Below are 14,471 nucleotides of genomic sequence, written 5' to 3'. Positions count from 1 at the left end.
GACACTCCTATTTTAAAGATGCCAGCCATGGTAAAAATGTAAATTTTCAATTGCTCTTTCATATTGGGAATCCTCAATTTTGCTTTTTATACACAGAAGAGGTGTGGGTGTGAAATATATCCCAGAACTAAAGCGAACAGCAGCTGTGTAATTTGTCCTGAAGCACAAACTGTCATCAACCTCAAGCCTGGGTGATTCTTCAACTGCAGGATGTGACTGTACACAGATCACTTACCTGATGCATCTCTCACTGGTTCCCAGTGCAAGTCATCATCTTTGCCCTTGATCCATCCGCACAGTCCACTATCAAAATTACAGCTGTGCACCAGCACACCTGGCAGAACAGAGCAGGAGGTCACAAAAAAACCCAGAAATGATTCAGATTGGTTTGGTTTTCAATTTCCCATGTCGCTGACACTAGCAAGTAAGTGTGAAAATTAAATGTAGAAGAAGGAGCCCTAGGAAAAGAACCTGCAAAAATACTAAAACAATAAAAAGGACCCTTGTATTTATTAACAATGCACACTATTTTTGTGCTAATTTTTTTAAGATATAAAAGTAGAAAGGTTTTCATAGGCAAGGGGTTGGTTTTATAAAGCAGTTTAAAAGAGGTGCTTAAGATGTAGGAGCCCTGAAAAATGTATAAACCCCCAAGAAATCTAAAAAAATAATCATAAACCCTAGGTCCTGCATAGGAGACATGGTCTTTACCTGGGTCATCATTTGCTTCAAATTCATCAGCTGTAATCCCTCTTTCAATTTCAAGTATTTCAAACAGATTATTGCTCACTCCAGGCTGGCGTGGAACTGTGAGAAAAAATGAATGAGATAAGGAAGTAGGTCACTAACTAGCTTTATCTTTAACAAAAACCAGCAGAGCAGCTCTGGGCATTGTGCTTTTCCTGGAGATTTCAATACATTTAATTATATTTGACACAAAGACTCATAAACTTTATGCCTACATGATTTATGATTTGTGTTGCAACATTTACCTAAGCACTATAAAAGGTAATTCCAAATCTCCTAAAGGCCCTCTGAATGAAAGCTCCTTTTTAACCGGGGGGAAAGCTTTATCCTTGAAGCACACTACTGCTCTCCAAATGTGTTTTCAGAGACAGTGGTTTCTCAATTAAACAAAGCCACATGAAAGTCCTCACTCAACCCTTCCACCGACGTTTTTAGGAGAACCTCGACAGGAGGCAGCAGTACTTGGAAGAGGCCCCACGTGCACTTAACCTTTGAACTACAGCTGAAGGTACACCCATCTATCTGCAAAGGATCAGAGCTCCCCAAACAATTATCAGGGTTGTACTGAGAGCTGAAAAGGAGGAGCTCTAGTGGAAGCTGGAATTCAACTGTAATTACACTTTTTGCTTTCCAGCAGCACAGCCAGTCCTTCAGCTGCTCTTCCCAGCTGCAAGGAGAACGAACAGCTCTTGGTGATTAAGAAGCCCAGAGGTTATTAGACATTCAGCATCCAGGACAACCTGAAATTTATGAGGTCTTTGTCAGGTGGCTACAAAGACTCCCACATATTTCTGAAGATGCTGTGCCAGTCTGTGTACATCTCATGCAGATTTCTTGCCTGATGGACAGGTGTCAGCTAGAGATAAACAGATTACACTGAATAGAGCTGTCTTGGAAAATTCCTCATTTAGAGGCAGGTCTAATGCATAATTCATAATAGTAGTAATGTGTTTCAGACATGTCCTTAGATTTAATAGGCACCTCTGACACCCAAAGTATTTGTAAGGGCCTTATCTATTAAAAACTTGACATGTTTTCCATTTGCAGTGCAAAAATAACTATTAATGTCTGACTTCAGGGGCAAGTGAGAACAAGAAGAATTAAGATGACTGGAAGGACTGTTGTCTCCAGAAAATCAAATCAAAGGTTAAGAAGGAACTTCTTTTGCACTAGGACAACATGAAAATAGCACTGCTGCAAGAGCTCCTCTAAAGCCAGAATACAGAAAAGAAAAAATGTTGAAACTGGGACAAAATAAGCAAATTCTAATGTATTTTTAAAATACTATTCTAGGCTAGTGATCTTGAATAAAAATTTTGTACAATAAAATCAAATACTTAAAAAGCTCAAAATCTGTAGGAAACTGATGAACTCATAAATATAATAGTCATTATTTGAATCATTAAGTCTCCCGTTTTTTGTTTCCTTTTTCTTTTTAATCCTTTGCAGATTTTAGACTGTCTATTTGCAGTCTAGGATATTAATGCTCACAACAGCTTCAGGCTTGCAGCTGACTTGGGTGTTAGAGGACTGTTAATTTTTAAAAATACCTTGATTGTAAATAATATTTTTGCTGCTTTGTTTTATCTGGGCTATTTTGCCCACGTGACTAGAAACTGAGATTTAACATGAAAGAAACCTTACAAATGTGCACAGTCCACACAGCCTAGGCCAATAATTGCCCTGCAGTACATCTACACACAAATGTTATATTCAGTCTCATAAAGGCATCACTCACCCTTAATCCCTGCCAGCAGTGTACCACTCTTCCCTAGGAGCTCTATCTATGCTGCTGCACGCCCAGGGACCACCACCTTGCCTTCCCTCACCTCAGACTGTGCCAAGGGAAGAAGATACTGTTTGTTTTCTGTGCTATGGAGAGCAAGTCCGCAATTCGCTTCAGAACTGCTGAGCGCAGCAGGGCAGGGACCAAAGGCTCGGACCACAGGCTCACAGGAAGGTTCTGAATGAGCACTGTGACAAAGAGCATGAAGGGAACCCACTGCCATGCTCTAAGATTTGTAGGATACTCAGGGGTCACAGTTTTAAGGTACATGTCTTGTGCACCCTCTTCCCAGTCTGTCATAATCCTTGTTTATGGAAAACACTGCAAAAAATACTGGGAATTTATTTTGTAAACTACTTCCGTTTACTTCCTTAAGTACCATTTCTAATGCGATGCTGTTTTCTACAAACCTGAGTTACGTCTGTGTGCACATACAAGCATTCTCCAAATTCAAGTTGATGTGTCTGCCTGTAATCAAAGCTCTGCAAAAATATTTTTTCAAAAATTCCCCCAGAGTCCTTTCCAAACACTTTTTTTATGAACTTCTAGAAGAATGTGTTGCAGTGCTCTAATACAGTCACTTCAGTGCTTGGACCTAATTACAGGAATGTGCACTCAATTTGAAACAAGGGTTACCATAAGTGATGCAGGACTCTAAATATGACCCACATGTACACTTCTTTCTGCCATGACAACCAGTATGTCGAGTGGAGATCGTGGGAGAAAGTACTTGGCACACTTATTTTCTGCAAGCTTTCCAAACCCTTTCTGTGTACTTTATATAGTGTATCAGTGTGCTTTTCACTTAACTTCAATGGTTTGATAAAGCTTGTTAAATAGAAACTTGGCTTCTTTTTCTTGGAGAATTTTATAAGCTCTGAGTGAGCCAATACATCAACACTACCATATTCTCAAAGTTCATGAGCTAACCTCTTCATAGATGCACAAATCTGGGGGAAAATATCACAACTGTGATTACTAAATATTAAGTAAGAGTGATTACTTTCCAGCTTTTTTAACCTTCGGGAAAACAATACAGCTTTTTTTTTATTTACTTGCTAATTGCTGAGTTTGGGAGTATAAGAAAGTGCATGTATATATATCAGCTAGTTTGCAATAAACAGAATATTTGTTTTGGTGTTACAAACCAAAACACGGAGTGCAATTTCATGTTATTAGTAATTGTTATTACTATTAATAATGCAGTTCTCTGGCTTACAGAAAACACTGGTTTTGCACTGTAAGTACAATTCCATTCCACACAATGATCATGACTAATCTTCCCATTTGCTAACAACAACAACAACAAAAAAAGGAAAAAGATTTTTTGACTGAGTAATTACGACTGAAAGCTGTTAAATCCCACTTCCAAAAATCTCCCGCAAGTGATGAGATCTCACACAGAACTAGTAGAAAACAGCTAAAAGTAAGGGTAGTCCAGAGGTCAATTGGACTGAGAAAACAAGAGTAAGTCCTGTTTTCCTCCAGGGAAGATTCTGATATATGCCGGGCTAAAAAGAAGAGGCAACAGAGAGGTGCATTTCACCCTTCCCTTTGGACACCCACAGTGTCCAGGACAGGTTTCTTATAATTCTACAGATTCACATTCTGCAGTAAGAATTATTTCAGGAAGGGCTTTCTGTGCCACCCTCTCCAGCACTATCTACATATCAGGGGAGACACAACAGTGTCAGCATGCCACCACTCTGAAGTCCAATCTTGCATTTCAAAGGCAGTTACAAGGCTCATTAAGTTTTACTGAAATCAAGCATCTTGGTATTTATCTTCGCAGAAAGTTTTCTGCAAAGTAACCTGCCTGCTTTTCTATGAACATCCATTCAGGAGGTGCAGAGTGACAGCTGAGTTTCAGGGAAACACAGCTAAAACAAGGAGTGTACAGAAGCTTGCATATCAGATTCAGGGACAAAACTTGCTGGAAGATTGATTGAGGGTGAGATTTGCAAGACTCCTAGGTTTCACGATTGAACTCCAGAGTATCAACAGGAACAAAGTGCCTCTCTTAAATGCTTAAATACAAAGACAAATACATTTTAAAAGGTGCCAGAACAGTGAAGACAAATGAAATGCTGTTGTAAAATAATGCTACTCTAATTATATCAAGGAATAACAAACCCTCCATTCTTTGCTTTTGTTATTTCCCTTTTTTCAACAGCTTCAAGCATCACAAAACTACACTTACAGCACTGAGGACTTTGCAGTCACTGAAAGGAAGAAAAGAAAGAAACAAGTTTTAATCCAATCTTTACAGTTTTAATAGCTGTTATGAGAAACATTTCCTAATTCCAACTTTTTCGGCTCCACTAAGGGCCAAGAAGGAAAACTGCTGTACTGTCTTCTAATACAGATAAGGGGGTTTGTTCTTGCTCTCCTGATATCTAGTATTATGCTTTAGGTTTATGCTTTCAGTGCTTATTCAAATCCCAATAGTAGCAGAAATTCATAGTCTCATTAACAAGTTTATTCTATTTGTTAGAGACTTATAACTAGACCAGATTCCTCCGTACTTCACTGTAGTTTGTATCAGTCCTGAAACAGTTAAATATTAAGCTATCACTGCATTCCTCTCTCATTGCCATTCCCCCCATATCCATATCAGGAGAAGATTATCCTTGGTGCCAGATTCCACTGTCTGCATCTGACTAAGTGGTTCAAAGGCCAAGTGTAGGAATTCCATTTTAAAAAATACTAATTTTTTTGTTCTCTAAGAAAGCAGCACCCCAAAGTCACTGCAGGCATTTTTAGAAAAGGGGTAAAGCACCTAAAGCAAAGCAACAACCCAATACCTTTCAAAAGTTGTGAAGGTATTTAAATAACATTATCAGCATTTCTATCATTTGTGCTCTTCATTACTCCTGAACAGAGCAATTTCTCTGGTCCTCAGCTCATTTCAAGTTGAGCAGCACATTCAAGAGAGCTCTAAAGTGAGGTCAAGTTTACTCAGTGTGTGGAACAGCAGGTCAAATAACAACAAAGGGAGAAGATAGGGAGCAAGGAGTCACCAAGGGTAGCCCAGGAAAAGGTTAACTAACAAAAAAATAGAATTTGAAAAATGCTTGCAGAAAAAAGTACATTTGCCCCAGCACGTTTCCTCTCCTGATATGGACCAATCCTAGAGCACCAGGATTTGCAGGATTTGGTCTGGAACACTAGGACAGCTATCACTGCACAGTAGCCACTGGCCCCTTTGCCACAGATTGCCTGACAGAAGCAGCAGCTATTCAATGGCAGAGCAAAACAGTGCTGCTTCCTCCAAGCCTGGCTAAGGCTTCAGAGCTCCATGGGAAAAAAAGGAAGGGAAATGTCCATGCATCACAAGATAACCTAGCTGGAAACACAACTTTAAATACTGAGGTCTTCAGCAGATGCTAATGGCTGGGAGACCAGAACTGCCAGTGGTTGCTGGGTACAATGCTCTCTGTGCTGGGTTTTGCCCATCCCTGTGATAAAACACTACCTTTCGTGACTCTTGGGAATACAACAACCCTTGGAGACACAGGAGGAAGTAGCCACCTAAGATGACACAAATTCTTCTGAAGACTTCACAAAACTGAAGTTAAATCCTACTTCATGACCTATGGGGATCTAACATCGACTTTCTCCTCTGTTTTTCAAGAAAATAAAGAGTTACAAGACTACTAATTGCTGCCTGTATTCTCCAGTGGGAAACAAAGGGAGAAAGATCAAAGCTTTTTCTTCTCTTTCCAGGCAGGCATAAGGGGACCACAGTGAAAATTTCTGAGAACTGGCTTCTTTGCTGCCTCGACTGGAGAAGCAGTTGGTGTGGAGAAATGAACCTAAAGAAGCTCAGTACAAGCCAAACAAAATTACCTCATATCCACAACCCAGGAATATTGCAAAGATGTCTGATGTAGGTGAGACTAAAACTGAAACAGCTTTAAAGAAGATGAAGGAAATAGTTCAAAACTCCCTTTCCCTGAGGAAATATAGAAGCAAGTGAAAAATCCACAAATGTTTTTGGCAGTGGGGGAGGGTTTGGCACATCCAAATAGCAGCTAAGAAGCAATTCAAAGGTTAGCTAAATGTTACTAGTCATTCCAGTTTGAAATCCTGTATTGTCTTAACACCATGGTTGTTAACATTGTGTCTGGCTGTAAGGAATGATTTTGGAGAGGCACTGGCTTACACTCAGTGGGAGCACTGCCGTCCTGAGCTTGCAGTGCTTCACACTGAGCAGCTGCAGCCAAACAGAACCAGGCACTGCTTTCCGACAGGACTGGAGCAGGAACCCGAAGCTCAACCCACCCGGCACACTCCATCCGTAAGCTAACGTGAAAGGTGTTCCAGCTAACGCACTTCGCATTTGCCACAAGCCAAGAGCACTCATGCAGCTGGGTCTGCAGCCCTGCTAATGCCCAGGAATGCAGCACCCGGCATAACGCTCCCACGCTGCTGAACCCCTGGAGTGATGGCATCTGGGGATGTTCAGGTATCCCGGCATTATCCTTACAAGGGCAGTACTGAGGAGAGGCAGAGCCATGCTCTGTGCATCCTACATGTGGTAATGTACGTGGCTATAACTTTTCTACCTGCTTTTCTGTATGTCCCACATGAGGAGATGTGGGTGGATGGATTCTCTTGCCCACAAACTCCTACAGTAACACGATTCAACAGGTGAAGAAACACCTTACTCTACAAGCAATGCTTTCTTTGAAAAAGTAGCACATTCTTCTGAAACAGAACTGTTTTGCACTCTACTGTACATTTCAAATCCTTAACAAATGCTTTTTGCACCCCCTACACAAATGCTTCAAGACAAACAGAAGGTAGGAGAGGACTCCAGTGACCACTACCTAGATGATACTTCCAAAGTGCCCAGAAGAGAAAGGGAGAAAGAGCAGGAAGCAGAGTGGAAAGGAAAGAAAAAGACAAGAGAGAGGAAAAAACAGACACCAGCTCCATGAAGGATCACACTACTAGCATCATCTGGAGCACAAGTGGAGTATGTTTTCAGTCACAGAGTTATGTCACACACATATGTATATCAAGTATGTCCCTTGCAGGGAATCAAAAAAAGTTATATGGGATTGAAGACAGACATCTGTTGACTTGATCTGAGGACTCTCTGTTCCTGTATTACCTACCCAGGAACAGCTGCTGGTGTTTGACCCATTTCAGTCCTGCTGTGCTGGGCACTGAAGCCTTTGAAGCTATGTATGGACATGACAAACCTCAGAGGGTGGCAGCTGACCTAAACCAATAATTGATAACCACTTTGCAAAGATCCTGTGTTTGTTATACGTACCATAATGTAAGCTGCACTCAGACCAAGCCAAACTTAAAAGGCATTTACTTTCCTATTTTCCAAACTCCTATATCTGAAGCATATGTATTGAAAGCATTAGCTCCAAAATCTAGCCTCTAGGGACAATACAGAAAGACTAACTGTAAATAACAAGCTTTACACAAAGGATTGTTATGACTTCATGAAAGTAGCTGAAAACTATCCCTCTGCTTTAGAATTCCAGAGAACACTTGCAACATGAGACACCTGGGAAGCACAATGCTGGAGTCTACAATAATGTCCACAAAACGTTATTTTTAACTGTTGGTTCCCACTATATTAAGCTTTGTAAGTCTTTATTGTATTTCCTTTTAAAATTTCACTTATTTCTATATTTTGAATACGAAGCCAAAAGTACACTCTGCTAAGCAGTACCAGGATTTGGCTTCTAACATTTGTCAGCTTCTCTCTCCATTTTCAATTTATCTGTCTACAACAGATAAAATGTCACAGGGAAAACTCTTTTACGAGGAACAAAATATTTCACTGAGTAATGACCTACAACAACAAAGCCCAAGAAATTACCACACAGATGCCAAAGCAACCAGAAAAAAACTCCCACATTACTTGTGCACCTGCTCTGAGACTGCAAACTTTTCCTCCTACTACATTGCTTCAGCAGCTTTATTGTACAACAAGCTGAAGAGCTGATCCAACACCCTCCCCGTCTCTAAAATTAGCTGCAGAACTAAAGATGAAATCGGGTGTTGAGTATTTCTTGGCAGACATGCACAGCTCTGTAAGTGCCAGTAATGTCTCCTGTGGTATGCACTAAAGCTGGCACAATGGTGCTGTAGATTTCAGAGGAGCTCTTAAAATTACATGTGTTCATGCTATGAGAATCTTTCCTATCTTCAGCTTTTCATGTATCCCTTTCCACAGGGATTAGTCTCCCTGCTATTTTTGTGCATTTTTCCCATTGTTTAGTCATGAACATCTGAGACTATTCGAACCCATACAAAATAGGTCACATAGAAGTCTTTAGGTAATCAGACATGATCCCATTTCTTTACCATTCTTAAAGCTATGGTAATACTTTATTTAAGAGTGACTCTCAACTCTCTGAGTTTGAATCCAACCACTTTATGAGTTATGTTGCACTTCAATACTTTTCAATAAAATGTCTCCCATTTCCCTAAAACCTTCATCTGAAAGCATAATTAAGTACTTCTATGGGACAATATACTCCATAATTTCAGGGGGGAAAAGATAAACACATTTTTTGATTAATTGATTCAGAACTCTCTTCCCAAATTTTTCTTAATAAAATCAACTATTTGTGCAGCTTTACCATATGACCATTTTCAGTTTGGTTTCTCTGTTCTCAATGGTATAGTGTTCCAAAAAATCCAAACAGTATTGTGCATGCTTCCACCTCACTCCATCTACAGCTTTGATAAACGAAAGCATATGGAAAATTACTTACTGAACACATCTCCTCGGGGTTTCTGAGGATCTGGCTGGATCCTGTTGTCATCTATAACTCCTGGGGAAGATGTAGTTTCAATGGGAACATGTGAAGGCTCTTCAGTTGTTACCAGAGGAGTTCTTTGTGGTGGTAGTGTAGCTCTTACTGTTGTAGGCTGAGGCGGTGTTGGAGGCTCTGTCACTGGTGTCGTGACTGGCCTTGTTGTCACTGGCATGTATCTCGTGGTTGGCTTGGGTGTCAGTCGAGTTGTTGTCCTGGGTGCAGGTTGAGTTGCCCCAGGCGTAGGACGAGTTGCTGGCCCAGGGGTAGGATGAATTGTCAGCCGGGGTGTCGGCCAAGCTGTTGGCCTGGGTGTTGGCCAAGCTGTTGGCCTGGTCACTGGCCTTTCTGTAACAAAAGCAGGTACATGTGATGGTCTGAGGGGTTGTGCCTCCAACATCAACAATCCCACTCGTTATACCACTGCCTCCCTCAGGGAGAGTGCAATTGCCTTGAATATCTGATACAGGCCAGGTGTTCCAATCACAACAACAGGAAAAATGGGAAAGAGAATCAAAATGGGACCAAAATGGACATCTCAGCTTCTCATCCCAGGAACTTAACAATCTATTTCATTATGACACAGAGAGACTTGGATGAAATAACTTTTCTTCCACTGAAAGTTTCCTTTAGTTAGCAATACGCTTTAGCACCAGTGCTGCTAAATTATCACATCCCTTTAGGGGGTACTTAGCATTGCAGCAGTTTAGAGATAATTTAGAATGACTGAAGGCCAAGACACTTCCATCCCACCTCCTCCCAAGAATCAAGTCTCTTTCAGAGTTGGCAAAACTTACCCAAAAGCACTGCTGGTTAAAAAAGCATGGGCAGGAAGCCATGGGTTAAGCAGCCCTCTAAACTAGACTAGTTCGAGTTTAGGACCAAGTTTTTTACTGAAAGAGTGATAAAGTTCTGGAATCCTCTGCCCAGGGAGGTGGTGGAGTCACCACCCCTGGATGCGTTTAAAAAAAGATTGGATGTGGCACTCAGTGCCATGGTTTAGTTGAGGTGGTGTTAGGGCATGGGTTGGACTCGGTGGTCCGGAAGGTCTCTTCCTACCTGGTGATTCTGTGGTTCATAATCAGGAGTGGCAGCAAGTTTAGGAAGACCCCAATGTTAAAACCATTTTGATCAGAGACGAGCAGATACCTTTGGCTTAAGAAAATTCTTGCAGACCTCTCCATCTAAACATTTCTCCTTGTCAATAAGCAGTAATAATTTTAGAGATTGCACCTAACTCAGCCTTCATTTAGATCTTTACCTTTGCTAAACACCAGGAAACTAAGTAAATGACATTTTTCAGCCTTCACAAAAATGAGGTGGTGGACTGAGCACCACTTCCACCACAGTGACAGCACCCACAATACCATCTCCTCCAATGTTTCATAAAGAAAGGACAACAAATTTTAACTTGGTCTCACAAGGAGAGTTTCTGCAGACATGAAACACAAGAGTATCTGTTCTGTTATTTCCTATTTGTTAATAAGCCTTTTGTATCTCACTGGAGACCTTAAAAGGCTCAGTAAGAACTCTACTCACACATTTTGTGTACCAGTGTTTCAAGTATAACACACAGTTAAAATGAAGAACTACTGTTTGTTAAACAGTGAATTGTTTGATGATAGCAAGTAAAGAAGTTTTCCCTCTGGCCACTTGTTTATTACTATCCCTTTGAACACCCTGCAGTTTTGACATTTATAGTATATTAAAATATAAAATGCCCCTTAGGACTATGTCCCAGTAACACACATGAAATGTGCCCACACATAATTGCAAGCACTCAGGATGTGAAAGAACACCTTTTACCATGACAGCTACAGCCAAAGGGAAAAAGTGGTAGTGCTCTTTAAAGAGATCAGCGAGTCACCAAGGACCAGATCCCACAAAGGAATGCAGGATCAAAAAGATCCAGCAGATGTCACAGAGCTGCACAGTCCTGTGGGACATCAAATAAGGGGGAGCTCCAACAGCCTATTCTGTACCAAGGGGGTGGCTGCTTCTCCCAAGAGAAAGGTGGCCAAGGGAATTTTCCAACAGCAAATCATTCCAGAGAAATCTTCCCTCCTGCCTCTGTTCACATCTGGGAAGCAGCAGGGTGTGGAGGGGGTGAGCAGCTGAAATGGGCTATTTGTGGAGTGTACATAACAACAGGGTATGAGCAATATGCACTGTTTGATCAGACCTACCCTGCTTACTCAGTTGTTCTCATCCTGATGCAATCTCTAGAATCAAGCTGTGAATAGGGAGAGGTGAATTTCCTTCTAATTATGAAAATGTCTCAGGAAAAGATATTTTTACCAAGGCATGCTAAGACCTAGAAAACTCCAACTACATTCCCCAGCCCCCTATTTAGTATTAAAAACAGTTAAGAGAAACCCAGACCGATAGTGCTGTACCTTAAAGTTTACAAAATGGGACACAAGCTTTCAGAATCTCTATTTTAAAAGGAGCATTACATACGTATGCAGTTTGTTCCATTGTCTCTGTACCCTTCTTTACACTTGCATTTGTAGGATCCTGGAATGTTGTAGCAGTGTGAAAAACTACCACACTGATGGTGGCCAAGGGAACATTCATCTATATCTGCAACAGAAAATTTACATTAAAAAAATCATTTGCTTCAAAGAAACCTGACTTTCTGCTTATCCCTGCAAAAAAACCCCCCAAACATTATTACTATTTTGATTATGTAAAAAAAATAATAAAACTTTTGCCAGTGGGAAAAGGAAAACAGTCACAAATCAATGTGGTGATCCAACCATTAGGGTAAATGGGGACTATTGGGCAACTTTGGTGTTGCTCAGCTTATACGTTAGCATCAGCTTCAGACATGCCATTGCTAGACTGCAGTTGAGATCATTAAGATCACAATTTTAACAGCCACTTCTTACAGGTGACAGAATAAGAAAAAAAACTGAGTCTAGGAACATGCATGTTCTTAATCACACAGATATTAAACTGTTTTTTCTTCATAAAATGCTTCCCATATTAAACATATAGATGTTTCTACATCAAGTAGAAACTGCTGGAAACCTTTCATATGGCATATCCACATTTATTGCCAGTGATGCAAGCAAAAATCTCCAAATTCCAGTGCTCTGAATACAAATGTCCCTGAAAAAAAATACTTAAGCAAACATAAAGCAATGCCTCATTATCTCCACACAATCTTTTTTCAGTGAAAGAATCATAACCAGTTAAGACCCTGTGAAACTAAGGCAGAGAGACCCAGGAATATCTTTGTTGAAGGGCATATACCAGCTGCATTCCAGTCTCATGTCCAGACAACATCAGGTTATTTCCCAACTCCTGCTTCTTCCCCACCTGTCTTCAGGGGAAGGAAAGTTGGGCAGTCTGGGTTGGGAGGAGCGAGGGTGTGCACATTTTCTGATCTTGGATCTTGGGGCATGCTATGGAGCACACCAGTGTTACAGCTCAAGTATAGCCCAAGCTCATACATCGCTCCAAGCCTACAACTGCCAATGACAGTGAATCCCGCAGGAAAAAGGGCTTTGGAAAGGAATTCCTGAGGTCATCAGCTCTGCTCTCCCCACTAGCTTCCACACAAGAACCAGTTACAAGAATGTGGACCAAATACATGCCTTCTCTTTCACAACCTATTTCTATAATCCATCTTTCTTAAAATACTGATGCAGTGTAAAACCCCCTGCTTCAACGTTTCAGCCATAATAAATAAACATTCCTCTTTGAACCATTAATTTCATTTCAGAATATGCAGCTCTATTATGTGCACATAAAAAATAGCTCGTTATTACCATGGCATTGGTATTTGCCTCCGATGTACATCAGATCAAAGCCTTTATGACACCTGCAAATGTAGCTTCCAAAAGTATTGACGCAGTGCCTAAACCGTGGACAGAGAACCCTCCCAGTAGCACACTCATCAGTATCTGTAGAAACAAAGGAACTGTATTATTCTTAATAACAGTTAAAATACAATGTACGCTGTCTAAATGAAACTGGTTTCACATAATGGAAAGCTAAAGAATAGCCAAAGTATTTTTCATAAGGGCCCTTGGTCAGCCAGCAGTAATACCTGAGCACTTCTTCTGGCTGTGCCCTCTCAGTTCAGCTCTGGGTCACAGGCAGATACCCAGGGAGCAGCCGATGCTCACCCACTGCTGCTCTCCCTGCCTGGGAAACTCTCACACGAGGTCAGGCTGACACACAAAAGCTGCTTGCACTACCACTCACTCTGTAGTCCTTGGACACCGAGCTGAGGCTGCTGAGTGCTTAAACACTAATTCTCCACTGCCATGCACAGCTCCTCGCATCTGCTGGTTATCTACAGGGCACAGTTCAAGCCTCTGCTCTGCAGCTCTATCACACTCTTGATCTACGGGAAAGCAGATTTTGCTCTCCACTCAGTTCTTTTCCCAAAAGGAGCATTTCAGTTGCCGATGTCAAGAGTGCAAAACAAAGCCGAGTGATTGATGCCCTGCTGCTCTTGTGAAAGAGGGCTGAACGAGGCAGTCTCTCTTCTACTGCACAGAAAAAAATGTTACCACAAAGCTGGTGGTTAGTTAGGACAGCTACCTGAGGTGGGGGAGATGGAGCTTCAGCTTCCCCAACCTGTGTTCCCACAGCCAAAAGAAGTGACCTCAAGCCATGAATTACTGGCCAGACAGGTTGCCCCAGTAGCGCCTGCTGCCAGTGTCCACTCTGCATGAAGAATTACTGAGGACAGCAGGGATTCAACCCCTGAGCTCCCACCCTCCTGGCCTGTCAGACTGCTCTCTCTCCATCGAGAGCACTGCTGAAATGGTGCAGCAAAGGCCTCATTGAGAAAGAAAACAAGGCCAATACTGGGCACCTCTCCACATGCCTGAATCTTCCTATAAATCTGTCTCTTGATTTGAATTTATTGTTAACATTTTAGGCTTTGAATATGTTACTGAGTTTTACAAACCCTACCATGTTTCTTATTATAATTTAATCTACAAGTCACAATTTTCTACCCTTTATTAAAATATTATTTCGAGGCTGCAAGTTTCAGACTGTTGATGAGTTAGTTGTGTTCTTTGTTGGTTTTGGCTGGGTTTTTTTAATCTTTAAGCCACAACTTCAAAAAGTAGTCCAGTAAGAAAAAGATTAGCCACTGAATAACCTCATCATGGCATGGATTA

At 41.2% G+C, this 14,471-nt stretch overlaps 1 protein-coding gene across 3 annotated transcripts in view; it reads right to left on the bottom strand.

Moving 5' to 3' along the window:
* The window catches only part of NPNT (nephronectin), a 48,574-nt gene that overhangs the window by 6,913 nt on the left and 27,190 nt on the right, over positions 1-14,471 (bottom strand). For all 3 annotated transcript variants that reach the window (XM_032109698.1, XM_032109696.1, XM_032109697.1), the window contains 5 exons: positions 13,101-13,235; positions 11,785-11,907; positions 9,283-9,672; positions 712-807; positions 236-334 (listed from right to left, as the gene is read on the bottom strand). In XM_032109698.1, the coding sequence (XP_031965589.1) occupies positions 236-334; positions 712-807; positions 9,283-9,672; positions 11,785-11,907; positions 13,101-13,235 (843 nt within the window). The remainder of the gene's footprint in view (positions 1-235; positions 335-711; positions 808-9,282; positions 9,673-11,784; positions 11,908-13,100; positions 13,236-14,471) is intronic.

The sequence above is a fragment of the Corvus moneduloides genome, chromosome 5, assembly GCF_009650955.1.
Source record: "Corvus moneduloides isolate bCorMon1 chromosome 5, bCorMon1.pri, whole genome shotgun sequence".
Lineage (NCBI taxonomy): Eukaryota > Metazoa > Chordata > Aves > Passeriformes > Corvidae > Corvus > Corvus moneduloides.
The sequence above is the reverse complement of the archived record's forward strand: the minus strand, read 5'-3'. Positions and strand labels throughout refer to the sequence as shown.